Source organism: Lissotriton helveticus, chromosome 12 (genome assembly GCF_964261635.1).
Source record: "Lissotriton helveticus chromosome 12, aLisHel1.1, whole genome shotgun sequence".
NCBI classification, from domain to species: Eukaryota; Metazoa; Chordata; class Amphibia; order Caudata; family Salamandridae; genus Lissotriton; species Lissotriton helveticus.
Window position 1 is genome coordinate 304,909,128 of NC_136073.1, and position 22,217 is coordinate 304,931,344.

Genomic DNA, 22,217 nt, shown 5'->3' on the forward strand with positions numbered 1-22,217 from the left:
ATAGTCCCTGAGGGCACCCAGGTCTTTCTTTACATTGCCAATTCTTTGGCCAGGTTCCGTTGGCCCTGGCTGATGATTGCCAACTCACAGAGGACTTGGCAGAGGAGGCGGTAGGATGATGATGATGGTGACGCGGAGGGGGTGCTCCTGGTGTTCCGGGTGGCAGACATTGACCCCGACTGGTGGCGGTGGCAGGACTGGATGGTGGCTCAAAGAACGAGAAGCCCTTGCCTCCTCCCCCTCCTCATCCAAGAGCACCAGCACGCATTATTCAGCAGGCACCACCTCCACCTTGTGGTGCTGCTGCTGAGCAGCTATTTCCTGCTGGTTTGAACGCCAGCAGCACGAGTAGCTATATTAAGTAAGAAAAAAATGAGAACTGAAATGTGCAGCGCAAACACTTGTTTAGACTTTAGTGGCACAATAGCAGTGCATTGCTGGTCCTTTAGGGTTATAGGAATTTTTGAAGTGATTAGTCACAGGGTGAGGTTTTTCCCACACATGCATCATGTAATGCAACAGCACTGACTTAAAGGAATGAAGCCAGACCACCAACATAATCAAAAAATAATTTTAGTTTGAAGGATGTCATAGGTGAAAATGAACAGACACTTTATGTGTGTTGTTAATAAATTAAATAGCTGTCATTAGTGTGTAAGGCATATATATGCTGCACACTTACTTGACCGACCATATGTGCATCATTAATGGAATCAGGCTGGCAAGTCTGCTACTCTGTAGCATGTTTTTGGAGCAGCTATAATGGCATGTTTGGTCCTGCTCGCCAACTTCCTCTTCAATTTTACCCTTAGTCCAAACTTGGGGAATGTTAGAGTCTGGAAGATGGGATATTTGATCACACACATGGTGGATAACGAATATCCAGTTTGCTCTATTATAGTAGACAGTACATGGAATATAAATGAAGCACTGTAGTACAGCGAACAGGATATTGTATTTGTCGCCTTTGTGAAAGAGTATCCCATTCACCAAACTAAATCAGGCTCTTAGTTCCACATTACACCTTGTCCTCCACCACTAATTATTTGAAACGCATTCCTTTACTTGGCAGTGGGGAAAGTTCATCCACAGGAAGGTAAGTTATAGGTATTGGGCTAGGTAGATTTTAGATACAGATTGTTTGGGTGTCACTTATCATGCACTACACTTTTGCTTAGTTACATTGGTTGACGGAAGGAAAACATTTGAACCGTAAATTCAAAACTGAAGTCAATTAGGCAGAAAAATGTGGCGCCTGCCGAGATGGAATTTACATTTTTGGGTAGGTTGGGACAGAACGAATGATGAAGTGAATTAGTAGGTAACTGAGTGGCCACTGGAAAATGCACCTTGTCTTTAGTTTGTATATCATCCTATCTGTCCTCCTTACCCAGAGCTACTTCTGGCAATCCAAAATCGAATGCTGACCGTACGATTAACTGTATGTTCATCAACTGCCGCTCCGCCGTCAAACATGCTACAGAAATTGCCGAAACCATTCTCTCCCATGACCTGGATGTCGCCTTCATCACTGAAACATGGCTTAACACGCTATCCCCTCCCATCATCGACACGCTAGTGCCGCACGGATTCGCTATTATCCACAAAGACAGGCCCGTACACAAAGGGGGCGGAATAGCTATTATCCACAAAAATGACCTCTCCATCACTGAATCTCCCTCCGTCATCAACAACTCCTTTGAATGCCTTTCGGTCAGCCTCAATTCGCCGAACCACTGTCCACTTCAATGCCTTCTCCTCTACCATCCTCCGGGCAACTCCTCCGAATTTGGCGCTCAGCTAACGGACCTGATCACACAAACCGCTCTGGATAGCGACTTCAGAATAATTCTTGGCAACCTCAACATAAGATGGAATGTAACAAAAAACCCACTCATCCAATCTCTCACCTCCCTTCTACATGACTACGATTTAACCCAGCACTGCACAGAGGAAACCCACCATAGAGGAGCAATCCTTGATGCAATCATCGCGGATAAAAAGACAATCTCGATCGACCACATCACCCCGGTGGACTGGTCGGATCATCACGCTATTCTCTTCCATATCAATCATTCGGTTCTGTCCCTCCCACCTACTCAAACCTCCCCCAAGTGGGTCAGAAACTTTTCGAGAATTCCTCCCGATAAGCTAGAAGAGGGACTTAGCTCACTCCTCTCAAACTCAACGGAACTCCTCTCCACCACGGAACTCACCTCGCGGTACCACGCCAACCTGGAGCTCGTCCTAGACCAGCTGGCACCGCGGAAACTAAAAAAAAACAAGAAGCATCCCCTCCAGATCCTGGTTCTCCACAGACATCAACGATGAAAGAAGACACCTACGATCCATGGAAAGATCCTGGAGGACCAACCCCACCTTCCTCAACAGGGACCAACTCAAGGCAACTCGTAAAATCTACTACAACCATATCAAGAAAAAAAAGTCGTCCTTCTTCTGCTCCGCTCTGGACAATGCTAAAAACCGCCCTAAAGAACTCTTCAACATCATCAGGAACCAAACATCCATTCCTGTGATAGACAACAGGGTAGCTTCCAAATCTCTATGTGACGAATTTGCCATCTTTTTCAATGAAAAAATTGCCAAAATCGATCGCTCACTCTGCGCTATGCCCTCAGCCATTCCCTCCGCAACTACCCTCATCAGGCCAGCAACCTCAGCCATTCGCTGGTCCTCCTTCCGGCTTATCCAGGCTGAAGTGATAAGCAATCTCATAGCCACCACCAATCCCTCATCCCACTCCCTTGATCAGCTTCCCCCGAGAATAACAAAAGACCTGAAGTTCACTCTAGCCCCAACTTGGGCCAAGATCATCAACAGCTCTTTGAGCGAGGGCTCCATCCCTGACTGCCTTAAAATAGGTCAAGTCACTCCACTCCTAAAAAAACCCGGCCTGGACCACAAGGACATGAATAACTTCAGACCAGTTTCGAACCTTCCACTCTTATCGAAAATTCTGGAAAAATGCGTGCTGTCTCAGCTTTCCCAGCACCTAGAAAGCACGAATCTTCTCGACCCACACCAATCAGGGTTTAGAAAAGGCTGCAGCACAGAAACCGCAATCCTAAATGTCCTGGACGATCTTCACATGTCGCTCGACTCCAACCAATGTAGCCTTCTCATCCTCTTAGACCTTTCGGCAGCATTTGACACAGTGGACCATGCCCTGTTACTCAATGTCCTCCAGGAGAGAGCAGGCATGGAAAAGACGGTCCTGAAATGGTTCTCCTCCTTTCTCTTCAACCGCACTCAAAGAATCAAAATCAAAAGCTGCGAATGGGACCCTCTCCCCATCACTAGAGGTGTACCTCAAGGGTCCGTACTCTCACCTCAACTCTTCAACATATACATGGAGCCCCTCACGTCAATTCTAAGGAAGTCCAACATCCCCTTCCACCTCTACGCGGATGACACACAACTCTACCTGGAAACCACTTCGATCGCAGACATCCACAGACTGAACTGCACACTCATTGAAGTCCAACATTGGCTCTCATCCAACAACCTCAAACTCAATGAAGGAAAAACCGAAGTGCTCCTCATCTCGAACACAGATGAAAACCCCCAAATCCTAGAATAGCTCAAAGCCTTAAACGCCCTGAATGTTCCACTTGTTCCTACCAACTCCGTAAAATCCCTAGGGATCACCCTTGACCCTAAACTGGACATGAAAGAACACATCTCAAAAACTGCCAAAAGTGCTTTCCTGAACCTGAAACTCCTCTACAAACTGAAACCCTTCCTCCCCTCGAAAGACCTGAAACTGGCCACTCAGGCTCTGGTACTCTCCAGAATTGACTATGGCATCGCTACGCTGACTGGATCAGCCAAATCTCACCTGGGTCCTCTGACCTCTACCCTCAACGCCGCAGCAAGAATGGTCACAGGAACCAGGAAATACGAACACATCTCCCCGGCTCTTAAGGATCTGAAGTGGCTCCCTATTGTCCAACGAGCCAGTTTCTGCACAGCTTGCCTCACTCACAAAGCCCTGCATACAGGCAAACCTGAATATCTGGCCAACAAGCTCAAAAAGGCCGGTCAATCTAGGAACCTCAGAAGCTCCAATACGCTCCTACTCATTCCTCTGAAATCCCAGAAACACAAAACATCCAGCAAATCCTTTGCGGGCAATGCTCCCAAGATCTGGAACGCCATCCCCCCACATATCAGAACGACCGCCTCCTTCCCGAAATTCAAGATGTTACTCAAAGCCCTCTTCCTTGAGCGCTCTGGATAGTAGTATGATCTCCACGTCTAACTTTTAAAGCCCATTTTCTCTGCGGTCCAAGAGCCGGATGACTCGCTTTTGACTCTATCCTGTTTCTGCGCTCCTGTTAATATTGTAAAGTCTTTCTCTTCACCCATGTGCTCCCTGCTCTGTTCTCCTTCCTCACTGCCTCTCTAATGCCTTTTTGTACGTGTTGTGAAGCGCTCTGATACCTTCGGGTCCAGCTAGCGCTATACAAAACTTTAATAAATAAATTTAAAAAAAATAAAAAAAGTATGCACTGCAGACTTGGTGCCGCGCTGTTAACTGAAGCAGACAGACATTTCATCACCTACACTGTAGTGCCAAATGAAAGCACACTGCAGTTTTAGGTGGCAAAATGTTGTGAGCAGGGAGATGAAGGGTGGGATAGCTTAACAAATGCAGTATTGTCAATAAGAAAGCAAGGTGACTTACCCCTTATCTCAGCCATCACTGGGACTTATCCCCCTTTCTCTACCTAAGGCTCCTCCATCATCTGTGGCTCGTTGGCCCTGGCAGTGGCACTGGTGGACTGCTAGCCTAGTAAAAAGTGTAATGCACCCATTTCAGGTAGCAGAATAACCACCCAAGTAAATATTTTGTTCAAGGCGCAACAGCAACCCCGCACTAAAGTAGGTTAGCTACATCCTACCACATGTATCCCTTTAGGAGGTTTGGTTGACAACATTTTAAAAACCAGGTAGTAAACCAAATATTTTTTTCCCTAATGGAGGGCTAAGGCTATGAATGGATAAGAAGGAAACACAATGAAGGGGTGAAAGTAAATGCAAAAGACATATGGTATTGTTTGAAACATCAGTCCTGCTATGTTATTCCGTCATGTGAACTACTAGTATAAGACAACATTGGGGGGCAAAGACCACTCTATCTCTGTACCTATACTTTTTGACTGTTTGCTCAAGAAAGTCTTCTCAACCAATATGTTTTGTGAATACGTAGGCCTGCGATCCATTTTACCAGTACTTAATTTGGGCTTCTTATTGCTGGTGATCGGCACCAGCACCTTTTTCTTAACACTGGCACATATTTACCCACTACAAGGTAGTGCTGGGTGCACATTTTGTTTCAGGTGAATTCCTCAGTGGTGATTTGATATACTTATATTCTTTTGAAAAAATAGCATGTAGGTACATCTGTGACCAGCATAGGGCAGCAGTGGCAGGAGCTAGTGTGACACCAGCCACACTGGACTCTCGAGAAATACTTTGGGCCCTTTCACTTAATTTTTCACAAATTAATTACTACTCCTAACATTACCAAAAATCTGTTCTCTTAACAGTGCTACACATGACATGTAAAAGAGAGGCAAGGGAAAGTTTACTAAAAAAAGAAGCAGAATAGAGCTGCAGACAGGGAAAAGTCAGATGCAGAAACAGGAAATATGGAAAACAGAGGGAAATGCAGGGATAACAAACATTGGGGAGGGGTGCTGAAAGAAAGGTAAATACAGAAGTCTATAATACATTACAAGTGGGAAAAGCTAAAAGTACATAATAATATTAAACACAACTTACTGGGGGCAGCAGAACCATCTGCGATGACCGTGGCGTTGGTGGTGTCAGTGGTCGTCACCAAGGCACTGGCGGTGGTAGTGGTGTCAGCTGCTTGCCCTAGGATGCCCTCTTTCTCTTGGATCATTATGAAAGGAATAAAGATAAAATGAGCAATAATAAGTGGTACTTGTAGGAAGCTGGCTCTGTATATACTATACCAAAATGAGGTATAGTGTGCACAGAGTCCAGTGGAACCCCAAAGGTAGGCAGAGGTAAAAGTAGATAGCACCTTTCTCTCTATTGTGGTAGTGTGGGCGTGCCGTAGGGCTTTATCAGAGCGTAGTGTTAAGCATTTGTTGCACACACGCAGGCAGCAAATGATGTCACTCACTCAAAGACTGAACTCAACCAATTTGTTTGTAAGAAAATATTATTTAGGTATATTCATATTCTAGAACCAAGCAAGCCTGGTACAGGTAAGTGTAAATGGTACTTTTCAAGGCAGGTTGAACAATAGAAGCAAGCTGAATGAAAATGTCTCTGTTATAGGTTTGTAAATCTTTTCAATACAGTGGAGTTTACTGTTAGATTACGTTTGATTACTTTACAGATTCTTTTTTGGATTACTTTTTCTACTCGGTGTGATATGCCTAGATAGTACACTGGGAAATTTCCTAGAGTAAAGATAAGTAAGCAGTTTTTAGTTATTTGCAGTTTTTCAAGTTCTCATACAAAACCAACGCCCCACTTAAAACAATTTTCAAAGAAAAACAGTCAATGTATTCCTATGGAGAAAATGTGGTTATCGGTTAACAGGTAAGTACTTGCTTGTGGGAGTTGGTATTCTGCGGTTAGAACCAGGGTTCCCCCAGGGTCAAGGATGAACTCTTGAAACACCCTCAGCAGCACTAGGGCTGCCAGGTGCTGAGTGCTGAGGCCAAATGTTATCAAATAAGGGATAGAGGGCCTCCGGTATGTGGCTGATCACGAGCAGGCCACGAGGTTGTGGGAGCAAAGGTCCTGGTGTTAGGCTCAGGGCAAAGGGGGATTTGAGTTAACACCCAAAGTATACCCCAGAGCGACGCAGGGCGGCTGGGTGCAGGGTCCTGTTTTGGCGTTGTGTGCCCTGTTGTTTTCAATGGGGATTCTCCGGTTGCAAAAAAGACTGCAGGCTTGGGGATGAAGATCTTCTGGAGGTGACGACCGATTGGGAAGGTAAGTTGGGATGCCTGTGAATGCTGGAACACTGTTGGTTGGGCCACCCAAGGACGTGGGATGTTGGGTGCAGGGGTGTCTTTAGGAGGCGGGTTTTCTTACCAGTTCTGGTTGCGGTCGTGGGAGTCCTCCAGAAAGAGACTGCAGGCATCGTTTGGAGTGTCGAGGCTGGTCAGAGATCAACAGATCTCAGGTCAGGATCGCCGGGGAGACCTCCTTGTGGTGTTTGGCCACTCAAACTTGGGCCGTGTGCGTCGGGTGCAGAGTGGTGCACACTCAGTGTTTTGGCTGGAGTCTGAGTCTGTTGGTGAGCAAATCCGGTGCTCACAGGAGACAAAGTCTTTGGTTTTGAAGGCAAAGCAGGTCCTTCTGGTTCTTAAGGCTGCTGGCTGCAGGAGACACCGGAATTTCGCTGGAGCAGGTTCGTGGTGCGGACAGGCCGGTAGGGCTGGGGCCAAGTCAGTGGGCGTCCTCCTCTTGTTAGTTCTAGCGCGGCTTCTTCGGCCCTTGTTCTTCTTTCCTTCTGGTTGGTTCTTGTGTGAGGTGGCAAGGTTCAGGGTTACCTCAAATACTAGATTTAAGGGTGTTACAGATAGGTAAAGGTTGGGACCAAAGGGTCCCTCCTTGGGGTGGGTGCACCCCCTAATATTCCACCCTTCAGTGGGAGGGGGGTGTATGCCTCACTCTGGTTGGCTCTGTCCCTCTATCCGCAGGATGGTGAGGACTGAGAGTTGTGCTTCACCTGGCCTTCCCCACCTGAGGGGTGGGGTTGGCAAAGGTGGGCACACCTCCCTTCCTCACTTGGTTTTTCCGCCTATTCTCCAGCCCAAAGTGTCAGTCAGAACTGGTGGGGGCCAGTTGCTGAAAGCAGCAAAAGGCCTGAGGTCGTTCACAAAGGTGGCTAGCCTGTGAAGCTTCCCCTGCGTGCACCCTGCCCACCCTGGGGGAGAAGGCTTGACACCTCGTCCCAGGATGTGCATTGTTTTAGAACCCAGAGAGCAGCAGGCTCTCGCCCAAGGGGCCAGAAACGTCTGGCGGTGGCAGCTGGCGAGCAGTCAATCAGCCTGGACACTAGGTTGTTTTTCAGGGGGCATCTCTAAGATGCCCTCTGAGTGCATTTTTCATTAAATCCCACACTTGCATCAGTGAGGGTTTAAAGTGCTGAGAAGGTTGATACCAAATGTCCCAGTTTTCAGTAAAGCCATCATGGTGCTGTGGAGTTCCTAATGACAAACTCTCAGCACCATATACTCCTAATGGTAGTACTGCACTTACAATGTCTAAGAATTGGCTTGGACACTGTAGGGTTACGGGGATCATGCACCTGTACCCTCTCCACTGGTATAGTGAACCCAGCTAGAGGAGTGGCTGGCCTATGCCAGGGCAGTGGGAGTTAGGCATGGCAAACAGGGATGTATGACATGTCGACTCTCACTTTGTTCTGCACCAAAACATGCAACCTGCAAAGGCAGTGTGTGTGTGTAGAGGCACAATAAGTTCTGCAGCCCTTAGAGGCCTTCCCTGACCACAGTGCCCTTGGTACCTTTGGTACCATTTACAAGGGACTGACCTGTGGCCAAAGAGTGCCAATTGGGTTTTGTCTTAATACAGGTTTTAGGGAAAGAACATAGGCCCTGTGTACCTGTTTAGCAGGAACCCATGGCACACTCAGTCAAAGTACATCAGCAGTTTAGCAAAAAGTGGGGGCAACCATGCAAAAAGAGGACATTTTTTACAGTACTCTCTACGAAAAACATGTTGTCAGGCACAGCATTGTACTTTCTAAATCAGAAAGCATGTTCCTGGTTTCTTACTCTAACATTTTATTTTGAGCTGTTCGTTTATTCCAAGTTCCAACAAATGATCTTTTCTTCACTGCTCCCTTTAACTATTCATTGGCCAAGTAGGTCTCCCTTTGCACACTGCACCTCAGGGAGATTGGGACAGTATGAGCTACTTAAATCTACAGAGACCACTAACACCCTTGACTATTGTAATAGTGGCATTCCTTAAATCAGCCCAACCCAGCACCTGGCTCACAGTGGAACAGAATCCTGTCAGTATCATTCACTTGACATCCACTACAGTCCTACACACTTCCTGTCAGTCTGGTAAATGCACCACTACTCTGGATACCAGGGTCCAGCTTTATTGAAGGTTTGTGTTACCTTTGCATCACGCAAGTAGGCCCAAGGGCAACACAAACCCTTACATTATATGTACCATGCCATGAAAAGCCACCGTGTGTTGCCCTTCGTTGCTCGGTAAATTTGGAATAACATAACAAGACAGCACAAGTTGCTGCTTTGTGTTACTCTGAGATGGAAAGGCAATACATGGGTGGAGATTGAGCGTGGGTGTTCCCAAGCATCCACCTATGTATTTTGGTGTACCCCAGATTTTCCATCAATCGTAAATCTGGGAATGTGTCAAAATGCAACTATTTCCGAGTAGAGATCCATGCAACAAGCTAAAATATCATTATTTCTCCTTGTGTTTTGTGTTTTTCTCTAAGTATGCTGCATTCTGCTGCAGAACAATAGAAAGAGGAAAAGTATTTACAGACTGTTTTTGTACAGGAAAGTATCCCTTACTGCACAAAAACAATAAAGGTGTAACATGGCACCTTGGCACCAAAGCGTAAAGGTGCCTGCATTGTTGCTATGCAACACTCAATGTGCCACTTCAGGGCGAGACCAAGAATGCCACCTATCTTGGCAAACAACTATGTCACATTCCTGTCCTCTCCCTGTGGTGCAGCATATCAAGTTGTTTTGCTACCCTGTGCTGCATGAAATTTATATAAATCTGGGCCCGATAAACTCCACAAAGTGTATCGATAATCTCTGGTGTAACAGGCCCACTCCTTTTGAAACAAAGACTGTGAACGCAAGCACTCTCTGATGCAAAAAGTTTATTTATTCTTGTGAGTGGTACAGACTAACATTAAATAAAACCTCTTAACAGAACATAGTACCACACTCAAAAATAAATGGTTGCATTAACAAGGGTTGTCTGGAGTCCCCAGGCTAAGATGCAACAATGGAAGAATAAAAGGAATGGTGTCAATGTTGGGTTGGCAAGGATAATCTTGGAACATGGGCGATGTTAGTTTTGAGTGTGTATGAGTGTGGTGGTCAGGTGTGAATGGGAGACAGTGAAAGTAGTGTCGGGTATGACCACCTTTGTAATGAATATAGTTGCTGCGTAATTCTAATTATGTCATCCTTGTTGTTTTTTTGTAAAGTATGGAAAAATGATATTAATAAACATTTTAAATGTATGTAATTGAAAGAAATGTATAGATAACGAACTATAACGACACTGCTAGGTCAGTGATTATATTTGATTAATTTCCTGTACTAGGTAGATAGGTTAAGTGGGAATGTTTATTCATAATGCATGTACCAAACCACAGTAACCAGACACCAGGCACCCAAGGCTGACAAGTCACAATAACACTGTGCAGAGGTTAAAAGCCAGTGGACCAGAATAACTGCACAAGAGAATCGTCTACCCTGGAGTGCTGATCATCTTACGGGTAAAAAACTCAAAGTAAGAGGAGAAGGCCGGCTAGCATCCTAAGGTCCAGTGAAAGTGTACACCAGCCTAATGCAGTCACTGGCACCCAACCAAGTGAATACAACAGGGAATAACCTTTCTTCCCATGAGTTAAAGTCAGAACACTGCAGGGAACGGCAGAATTAACCAAGCATTGCAAAAACAAAAGTGAAAAAGGGAAAGTGGACTTAAAATCACAAAAAAAAATATGTGCAGGACAGTACCTGGTCCTGCTGTTGTGAAAACCAAAAAAGTAAACAAATGACATAAGAAGTGTCACTATAGTGGCCGGGCGCATGCCCATGCATAGCTGGTGTAAGAGAGAGAAGAAACTAGACAAAGGACCTCTGAGCTATCCAGAGGCGCAAAGCCCCCCCCACAAATAGCAGAGTCAATGGACACTCAAGCACGTAAAGGGCCATAGCCGAATCTTGTCACTGACCCAAAAATAGTGTGATAACCAGATGTCAGAAATGAATATGCAGGAACATCAAAAGGATCAAAGATGCCACACGTGTGGGCAGCGTGAAACAGACAGCATTTGTAGTACATGTATGCAATATACACCACCTGCTGAAGAGGCTAGGCTTCTATTTCAGTGTTGACCGCTTATCAATAACTGTCTCTGAACTAAATAGTAATACACTTAGAAAATATCACAAGGTGTATCACGATAAGACATAAAAATGTTCATCAAGTTTTTTCAATGTGTGATTTCCAACGTCAAATGTAGACGTTTCGACCATTGCAGGAAACAAACCCATGGGACTTTTGAGCACAATTGTCATTCCAAGCTACACAATACTGTAGCAATACCAATGGTGAAAAAAACAGTCCTCAGTCTGACAAGTAGAATTTGGTATTTGTAATGAATTTGGCCCACAGGGAAGGAAACTAGTCTTCAGCCTGAGGATTAATGTCTGTTAGGGACTGCGGGGGCTTTGCATGTCTGGTGGGAAGCTCCAATTCCAAAATACATATAATTATCACCATAAAAACTAATGACATGTGAAATCATAGCTATGGATCAAATCACTGACAGAAATAGACATCAGAATTGTATGGGGAGGACGCGCGAGCGCGTCAAACAAGATGGCCGCCATTACCGGAGCTCCGTAACTCCCTCAGCCCGACTTCATTTCAAACGCCGATTTTTGTGTCAGGAAGTCGGCGGAAATGCTGGCGCTTACCTTATAAAGTGCTTCCTGGTTTGTGGAGTGATTTTGGGGCGATTTCTTGTGGAGGAAGGTCGATTTCTGGCTCCATGGTTCTGGACCTTGGTCTCTCCTTCAGGTACTGCTGAGTTTGAGTGCTTGGGGGCGGAGCAACTTCTGTGACAGAGCCTGGCTTGGGCCTAGCCACGCCTCCAGCCTAATAAAACTGCTGCACCTGCTGCTTTTAAGAGTTTGTTGCTGTTTTTCGTGATATTTACCTCATTCTTCTTGCATTTTGAGGCTGTTTTTCATCTCTTTATCAATTTACACCTATTGCAGAGCTATTACTAACCTCAAAATGGATTCTAAGAACTCCAATGTTATTACACGTAAGCAGCAGGTTTCTCCTCCTCCAGCAAAGTCTAAGATGGTAGAATCTTCAGACCCTGCTTTTGCTCTCATTTTGGAGGAAATTAAAGCACTACGCTTGAATACCGATACAATTGCTTCGGAAGTCAAAAATATCTGCAAAGATATGGCCTCTATGTCAATGAAAATTTCTGACAATGCCATTAAAATTCAGGATAATAAAAACAAACTTGACACTTTTACACCTTTATTGGCCAAAATTGTTCCAATGCATACTCAACTGCTGGACATGGAAAATCGTAATAGGCAATACAACCTGCGTATTTTTAATTTGCCTGAAGAAGTTGAGGGGACTAGCTGTCGTTTATATCTTGAATCCCTTCTACCGGGCCTTTTGAATATAAACTTCGCTGAAAAATTTGAGATTGATAAAGCCCACAGAGTCCCTTCTCATCGGAATCCTAGACATACTAAACCCAGGCAAATGATCTTCAAGGTTCTGCGTCATCATCATTTGGTCCTTATCCGCAAGGCTGCAAGAGAAATTCCTTCCTTATTAGTGAATGGGACCAAAATTTTTATTCACCAGGACTTTGCCAAAGAAACTGTTGCTATTCGCAAAGAGTTTTCTGCCTATCGTCCACAGCTGCGACACCTTGGATTTAAATATGGTCTTTTTGATCCTTCAACGATGCGTGTCTGGAAAGACAATGTCTCCAAATCTTTTCAGCGTCCTGAAGATCTTCGTTTGTTTCTTGAGCAACAAGCTCCTCCATCTATGGATACTCAGGATCCTAATACTTGACTTCGAATAGCCTGACTTTTCCTGTCACATCTTTGCATATTCTTATACTTATGGGCTCCAACGGTTTCTGGCCATTCTTGTGGAACGGGTGTGCGTTTCTTTGTCCTTATTTATGTTCCTTGTTTGTCTCCTTTCCTTTGCTTTCCTTTGCTTTCTTCCTCTTGTGTTTTTCCTTTTCCTACTTTCTGCATAGAGTCGCTCCTTTTCTAAGGCTGTTTCTCCATTCTTCTTTTTCTGTATCATTCTTCTGTCCTTTTCTCTTAATGCACAATGGCTAATATTCATAATGTTAAAATTGTTTCTCTTAATGTTAAGGGTTTGAGGCATCCGGTAAAACGCACTAAGATCTTAGATTACCTGGGTACGTGTAAAGCTGACATTTGTTTTATTCAAGAAACGCATGTTGAAGATAAAATTCTCCAATATATGAAGAAAAAATGGGTTGATAATATTGTTTCCTCCCCTGCGCAGGGAAGAAAAATGGGGTTGCAATTCTCTTTGCAAAACGGTTACATTGTCAGATTCTTAGTAAATTTACAGACTCAGAAGGTAGATATATAGTGGTTAAGGTTAAAATTCATGACACAATTTATTTTTTGCTTAATGTTTATGGTCCTACGGCTGATGACCCTTCTTTCTGGTCTGCTTTGACTTCTGAGGTTCTGAAGTTGGGGCAGGTCCCTTTGATTGTTGGGGGGGATTTTAATGTAATTATTGATCCGTTACTAGATAGGCTTTCCACTACAAAATTCCGTCCTCCTAAAGTGTTTCATGCCTTTAAATCTTTCCTTCGCACAACCAAATTAACTGATATATGGAGGTTACACTTTCCTACGGAGAAATGGTTTTCCTTTTTCTCTAATCCCCATAATTCACATTCCAGAATTGATTATTTTTTGCTTTCACCCTCTCTACTTCAATCAGCCACCAACCCTGTTATAGGTAATATTGATGTTTCGGACCATGCGTTGATTTCCTTTGTGTTAAATATTTCCTCTACTTTTGCTAGGCAAAATCGTTGGCGTATGAACACAAATATAGTTCTCAATGATAAACATAAGTCTAAACTTTTACAAAATATTAAAGACTTTTTTTTATTCAATCCAGAAGGTTCAACTTCTATTGTGAATAGGTGGGATGCTTTTAAGGCCTACATCAGAGGTGCCACTATTTCTATTATGGCACATGAAAATAAACAATTTAACTCTAATATTACTTATTTGGAAAAACAAATTGCTAAATATGAACGTTTATTTATTTCCTCTAATGACCTTCAGTACAAATCCAAATTACAGAAGCTTCGTTATGAATTTAATGCTATACTTAGTACTAGAGCAGGAATCCAACTTACAAAATCTAATGCTAAATTTCGCTTTAACACCAATAGATCTGGAAAACTTCTTGCAAACTATTTACGTATCAAGAGGGACAAAACTCAAATAACATCGATTCGTAGTCCTAGTGGTCGAGTTGCTATTTCCCATAACGATATTGTACAAGAATTTTTAAATTTTTATTCTCAGTTATATAGTAAACCAGTACCTTGTGATGACTCTTTAATTGATTCCTTTTTAAATCAGTACAAATTACCTCAAGTCTCTCCTACAGATAGATTAAGTTTAGATTCTCCGATTACTTCTGATGAAATTTTACTTGCTATTAAATCACTTTCCAAGAACAAATCCCCGGGCCCAGATGGTATCCCCGCTGAATTTTATAAAGAATTTCAATCTTAACTTTTACCTTATTTAAGTTCACTTTTTCCCATTTTGGTTCCTCTGGCACTATTTCAGGCTCCTTTACGGACGCTTTAATCATTGTTTTGCCAAAACCTGATAAGGACCCTACCCTGGTTGCTAATTATCGTCCTATTTCCTTAATAAACCAGGATTGTAAGCTTTATGCCAAAATTCTTGCCACTAGATTAGCTCCCATTCTTCACTCCATTATTCATCCAGATCAATCGGGTTTTATGAAAAATAGGTATTCGGCTAACAATACTAGATCCCTTTTACATGTGATTGAGCAGAGTCCTTATCTTGCTTCCCCTGCAGGAGTGATGGCTTTGGACGCAGAAAAAGCTTTTGATAAAATTCATTGGCAGTTTTTATTTAAAACTTTATTGTCTTTTAATTTTGGTGACCATTTTATTCGTATGATTTCTGCTTTATATTTTGCCCCTACTGCCCGTTTGTTTATTAATGGTCAAATTTCCACTCAATTTTCCCTCTTTAGAGGTACTAGGCAGGGTTGTCCCCTTTCTCCACAATTGTTTTTAATAGGAATTGAGCCTTTTCTTAATTATATCCAATGCAATGATAATATTCAGGGGATTGCGATAAATGATGTCATGATTAAAACTTTGGCCTATGCTGATGATGTTTTATTGTTTATTAGTAATCCACTTTCTTCTGTTCCCTCCCTATTAGACATTATTAGAAAATATTCGGTGGTTTCTGGTTATAAGTTAAATGTCAGTAAAACAGAATTTTTTCCCTTGAATGCTTTTTGTACCCCGGATATGCTACCAAACACAGACATTATTTGGCAGAACAGTAAGCTGAAATACTTAGGTATCCTATTTGCCTCTTCGTTGCCTGCTACTTTAAAACTTAATGGTGACTTTATACTAGAATATATTAAGAACAAAACATCCAAATGGTCTCCCCTTTTCCTCACCTGGTGGGGTAGAATGGAAGCTATAAAAATGAATGTTGCACCAAAAATGTTCTACTCATTGGCCATGATTCCCACTCAGTTCCCTCTTAAATTTTATAAAGATATTGACAGATTGTTATCTAAATTCCTTTGGTCTAATAAGGTTCCTCGTATTGCTTATAAGAAATTAAAACTCCCTAAGTCCCAGGCTGGCTTTGCTATTCCGGACTTTTACCTCTACCATAAAGCTTTTATTTTAAAGCAAAGCTCCTTATGGTTTACAACCTCTCATATGGTCACACCCCCAATTTGGCTTGATATTGAATCCTCAATTGTTCGTCCCTTTTCACTGCCCTCTTTGCTATCAATGTCCTCTACATCCAAGGTTATTCATAAATCCTCTATTATCAAATCCTCGAGACTAATAATTAATTATTTGGATTCTAATTTTGAACTGCCCTTACTCTCCACAGTCCACTTGTCTTTATGGCACAGTGCTTTACTTAAACTAAATAGAAACATCAATTTCTGGTCCTCATGGATTTCAAAAGGAATTTTTTATCTCAAAGATGTCTTTTGTGGGTCTGCTTTTATTCCTTTTGAGCAACTATGGTTAAAATTTGATATCCCACCATCTGATTTTGTAAAATACCAAGCTTTATGTAATTCAATTTTGGACTCTTTTCCCAATGGTATTCCTTCCTCCACCACTAATGATCTGTTGACTTACCTTGCAGCTGTTACATCCTCCCGCAAAGCTGTCTCGGTATTTTATAAAAAATTTACTTCTTTCCAGGGCTCCAATGTTGGTACAATATCATCTTTTTGGAATAATGACTTGTTAATTTCCCTGTCAGATGACATATGGTCATCAATTTGGCTTAACAATATTTCTGGTTGGCTTCCAGTGTCTTTGTATCAAACTAATGCTTTTATTTTATTTAATGCCCTATGGACCCCATTTCGATTGTGCCATGCAAAACTGTTACCTTCTGATGTCTGTTGGCATTGCACTTCTAGCTCTGGATCACTTCGTCATATGTTGTATGATTGCCCAGTTATTTTAAAATTTTGGACGGATGTTTGGATTGTAATTTCAAAAATTTTACCTGTACAAGATGATATTTCTTATGCTATGTTAATATGTAAATCAGTTGCCCTTTCCCATCCTCTTAGTGAGTCAGAAGCTAAGTTATTTAATTTCTTAATGTCAGCTGCTTTAAAATCCATTACTTTTTGTTGGAAAGATGCTTCTTCTCTTTCAGTTCATGCCTTGTGGTCGTGGATTATCTTTACTAGAAAAGGAGCACAGCTGTCTCTTAAAGGCGTTGTTCATAATTCGCAATCATTTCAAACTTTTTGGTCACCTATTGATTCATATGTTATGCAATGATTCTTGGGTTATGTAATGCGATGACCTCTAGTTCTATTCTCTATTTTGTTACTTAATTTCCCCTATGTTACCGGCCTTTTTAATTCAATTTAATTATGACTCTATTTTGTTGTATTTTATGTTTCTATGATATGTCCCCTACCCCATGCCTTCCTGCCCTTTTTCTCCCCTTTCCTATTCTTAGGATCATTGCATTTTATGTTTGCAATTTCATCATTTACGCATATGAGAATTTTATTTTGTATTGTATTTGTCTGATTTCTTCTGTTTGCATATTGTTTCAATAAAATCATTCTGAACACAAAAAAAAAAAGAATTGTATGGAAACCTGTCAATAATTGCTTGATGAAGGAAAAGGAGTGCCATGCGCACTTATGTTGAGAGACGCACCTTCCTCTGTGGAGCGAAAATGAATGAAGAGGAAGGAAACAGGACTAGGGATCAAAATCAAATAAATCAGACAAATGATCAGTTTACCCAAAGGGGAAGAAAGGGCAAAAAGTAGAGAGGGAGGCATGCAGAGGGGTTTATTATCAAGAGAGGACTAGTTTACAAAGTAGTAAATTAGGAGCATATATATTTTATTTTGCCTACGCCCAAAGCTGTGTAATTGTCATGCTCTTCTTCATGCTAAACTCGTGTACTTCGTATGCTCCTCACATTCTCGTCAACTGAATTCCTATTTTTAATGTCGCTTTTAGCTAATAGGCCTTAGAGCTCAGAAGCGCAGTGTCTTTTGTCGATGTTATAACCCCCGTTGATGAGCAGATAACAATGTGACTTGTAGCTAACCTGGTACCTTCAAGACGTATAATGTGCTAGACGGATCTGTGATTGCTTTGCTTCTCTGAGGAAAAATGTGCAACAAGTGTATTCCCTGTATGTGATGACCACTTACTTTTGTTACTTTTGCAATAAAAATCATATTTACAAAAAATAATAATAAAAGAATATGATGTTGAATGATTGACATATTCTCCCCTAGACTCTGGCCTTCCGGTCTATTTCTATGAGTATCAGCACCGCCCGAGCATCCATCGTGATTCAAAACCAGCCCACGTGAAAGCAGACCATGGTGATGACATCCTACCCCTCTTTGGGTTTCCATTCTTGGAAGGTGATATTACAATACAAGGTGAGCAGTCTTTTACCCCTTTGGACTTTAGGTGGCATTATACTTAACAATTTCATGTGAATTCAAGGCAAAAATTACGTGGCAATCACTCTCTTCTTAGCTACATTTAAACCATGAATCTAATTCATAATCTCAATTTGCTGAATGAGGCTTTGCAAAATATATTGTGAACACATTTGTGAATGTATAAATGCCACACGTATGTTAAATTCTGAACTGCTTGCTTTGCGGCAAAATAAAAATAAAAATGTTTCACTGAGTGCCGAGGCTATGATTATAGTAAAGACGTACTGTGTTAAAAACGCATTCTGTTTGCAGAAAAGAGAGAATTTTGTATATTTAGCACTTCACTCCTTATTATCGAGTGTTCTAAGCATTACTGAAGACTGATACCGGGGCGTCAAGGGGGGTTGGCCAAGATGAGGAAGATGGCAGCAGCAGCTTAGAAGGCTCCGCTGGCGCCAACTCTTATCCTCCTGCATCTGGCCACCACCAGGTCCCGGGCCCCTGTGGTGAGGCTTTCCTAGCCGTTTTAGATGTCAAGGGGCTGCATCAGCAAGTTGTTTGGCAACCGCTCATGGCGGGACTGCAAGGATCATGGGACCCAGTGTGGCAGGCTGGGTTCCCTTTCACTGCTGTGCAATGGCGTGTGATGACTCGGGCTGTGGCAAGTGGGCTGCCAGACTGTTGGCTGCTCCGCCGGGACCCACACCAGGTCTTCATCTCATGGGCAACGCTTAAGAGTCTCATATGCAACAGACGGAGATGCAGAGGCCCTCCCTATCATATTGCCCACAGCGATGTGTGGTGCTCTCTGGGACGGGCTGGAAATAGTCCCCAGACTCTCACACAGCGCCAGTGGGGGGACCGGCAAAGGCATACCTCACTCTCTTTGATCTACTGGTGGATCAGGAGACAACTGAGGGGTCAGGTCAGTCCTATGCCCCCCTTTTTCCTCTCTTGTTTCTTTTCATCTACAGAGAGCCTATTAAAATACCCCCTTCCCTTTGTGGCATCAACGAGGGCAGCCTGAGGGCCTGAATTTGGGCCGACACTGCTGTGCCTCTTTGGAGGCTCCCATAGCATGACACTTCTTGTGATCTGGGGAGCATACCTTAGATATCCTGCCTCTCCTTTCATCGACCTCTGCAACGAGCAGCTGCTCAGTTTGCCCTACCACATTTTGGGGGGGCAAGTGGGCTGCATATGACTCACCATGGGATTGAATGAGTAGCTGCTTCCTGTTTTCCCTGAATTGCCTGGTGGCTGTATGCAACAGCTAACCGCTGGGGCAGAAATGGGAAGCAAAAGCAAGCCAAGCTAGGCCTGCACGGAATACTCAAATTCTAGAGGCAGCACCCTCCTGGTCACCCTCCTTGGAGGTAAAGATAGATGATGTGGCCATAGAGGTAGGCCACCTTTGAAAGAACCACAAAAAGCTGCAAGAGAGGGTGACTCTGATGGAGACATCTGTATGACAATGGCATTCTCAGGCAATGGACCTTCAACAACAGGTGTGGGAACTCTCGGACCAACTTTGCGGCCTGAAGGACAGGATGGAGGATGTGGAGGGTCTGGTTGCCACAAGAACATTTGCTTGGAGGGCCTGCCGCAAGGTGTGGAGAAAAAAGACATAGTGGTTGAAAAGAAGCCACACGTTGAGTAGGTATGTTATATGTTATGTTATATAGGTATTTGTAGCGTGCGCGACTACTCTTGAGTATCCTGGCATGGAGCAATACCACATAGACATCGAGAGAAATTACATTTTAGTAAGCCTGATTGAATAAGTGGGTTTTAAGGAGCTTTTTAAAGCAGCTAAGGTCTCTGGTGTGTCTGAGTGTGAGTGGGAGGGAGTTCCAGAGGTAAGAGCTTCTCTTTATTTCGTTCATCAGAATCCACGTCCGGCAGCAACTGCAGTCCAGCCCCGCTCCCCAGGTCCATGCAGGGAACTCCCACGCCCTGCATTCCACACTCATTTTCCACACAACGCAACAAACCCCCCATCCTTCACAAAACAAGACAAAAGAAAAATAGTACAAATAACCAAGGGAAATCTGCAGTAATCCTTTAACCTAACAGGAGCAGTCTTAACCCTGGAAGACAGTCCTCTGGTGCGCAGAGCTCGGGTCTGTGCACACATGATCTTTTGAAGAATCACTCACGTGATACGCAGAGCTGGAATCCACCTATACACCCAATTCTTGATTCACATGTGTTGCTTTGGATTCAGGCACCACTGAAACTGCACTCTTATTCCAAACCTTACCATTCTCTAGAACAACCACACAATCCTTCACCTCCCTCACCTGAACAGGTGCAGAAAATCTAGCAAAACCCCTTACGAATGAAACCAGGTTTTTTTACTCTCACCCAGTCACCAACACAAACAGGCAATGCCCTGCAACACTCGTCTCTGGTGCTGTACTTCTTCTACAGAGCAGCTCTCATATCCACCATGCCTTCCAGCTTCTCCATATCGACAGACTTCCTGGACATCCAAACCTTGTTCAATATAGATCCAGCAACTCTACCTCTCTGTAGCGTAAAAGGAGAAACCCCTGTGCTGACGTGAGGTGTAGTCCTCAATGCCAACAACAAGTCCTCTATAGCTTTCCGCCAATGCAAACCATTCACAAGTTCCAGCTGCAACTGATCCTTGATAACATGATTCAAGCGCTCCACTACACGATTACTGCGAGGGTGGTAAAGAGACATAAGAACATGTCTAATGCCATTCTCCTCTAGAAAACTTTTCATCTTCCTGGACACCAATTGTGTCCCATTTTTCAAAACCAGCTCTTCTGGAAATCCCTCCCTGAGAAACACCTCCTTAAAAAACTTGATCACTACTCCAACATTCACACTATACACAAACTTTACCACTGGCAATTTCATCATGTAGTCTACCAACACCAAAACATATTTGGGTGAACAACACATGACCCCGAAAGGCTAAGCAATGTCGAAAGCTAGCTTGCACCAAGGGGTATTCTTTTCAACAGCCGGATCAATAGGGAAAGGGCACTTAACTTGAGTCTAGTCGGTAAGTACACACATGCAGCAATCTCAAACATAGTGTTTGATAGCCTTGTCCACCAAAAATCTTCCCTTACTTTCTGTTTCATTGCCCGAATGCCCAGATGACCCTAATGGGCTAGGTCTAAAATCTTCTTGTGCATCCAATTATGGACTACTAACTGACCACACCTGTGCAAGATACCCCTCACCAAAGACAATTCCTCACCAAACCCCCTGTATGGAATTAATTCCATGGGTGTGTCCTTACCATTGGGCCATCATACAGAAACAACAGTTTCCACTGCCTTGAGCTCCACATCTTCTGACACCGCACTCAACCATTCTTGTTCAGACAATGCTAAGGATGCTAAAGAGACGGCTGACAAATTTAAAAACTGCATGACGCTAGTCAATCAATGGATGCAGAGTAACTGCCTACAATTAAATGGAGACAAAAGCGAAGTGATGTTACTAGGGTCAGATCCTGACATCTGGTCCTTGGAGTGGTGGCCAGACAGTCTGGGCAACTGCCCATCTCCAGTAAACAAAGTGAAAGACCTGGGCATGATACTGGATAACAAACTTTCATTTGATGCCCAGACTAACAGAACGGCATCCTCAGTTTGGTACATACTGAAAATGATAAGGAAGCTTCTTCCATTTATTCCCCTAGACGCGCGAAAAACGGTGGTAACAGCTCTGGCCTTATCAAGACTAGATTATTGGAATGCCCTGTATGCCGGGGTACAGGCCCAATACCTAGCAATACTTAAACGCCGACAAAATGCAGCAGCAAGGCTGGTGCTGGACGTCCCTAAGTATGAACCAATTGCACACAGACTAACATCCCTCCACTGGCTCCCAATTGACAAAAGAGTTAAGTTTAAATAGGTCTGCCTGGCCTATAAGGCTCTTCACGGCAGTGGCTCTCAGTTTCTAAAAACTCATCTCAAATTGTACGAGCCTTCCAGGACTCTCAGATCTAGCCAAGCCAAATTAATGCAGGTCCCAAAACACAGAATGGCCAGGTGGGACGGAAGACGTTTCCTGTTGCATACAGCGAAGGCCTGGAACCTTCTCCCAATTTCTATCAAAAATAGTCCTTCACTGCTCTCCTTC

General features: G+C 43.4%; 1 protein-coding gene across 2 annotated transcripts in view; it reads left to right on the top strand.

Moving 5' to 3' along the window:
• LOC144797774 (fatty acyl-CoA hydrolase precursor, medium chain-like) overlaps positions 1-22,217 on the top strand; it is a 420,050-nt gene that overhangs the window by 354,194 nt on the left and 43,639 nt on the right. Inside the window, exons 12-13 of one of the 2 annotated variants that reach the window (XR_013603460.1) lie at positions 17,928-19,743; positions 19,943-20,111. Coding sequence is in view for 1 of the 2 variants with exons in the window: in XM_078668535.1 (XP_078524661.1) it covers positions 17,928-18,077 (150 nt within the window). In the remaining variant the exon portion in view is untranslated. Of the gene's footprint in view, positions 1-17,927; positions 19,744-19,942; positions 20,112-22,217 lie in introns of those variants that run through there. The other variant, XM_078668535.1, reaches the window with a different exon arrangement.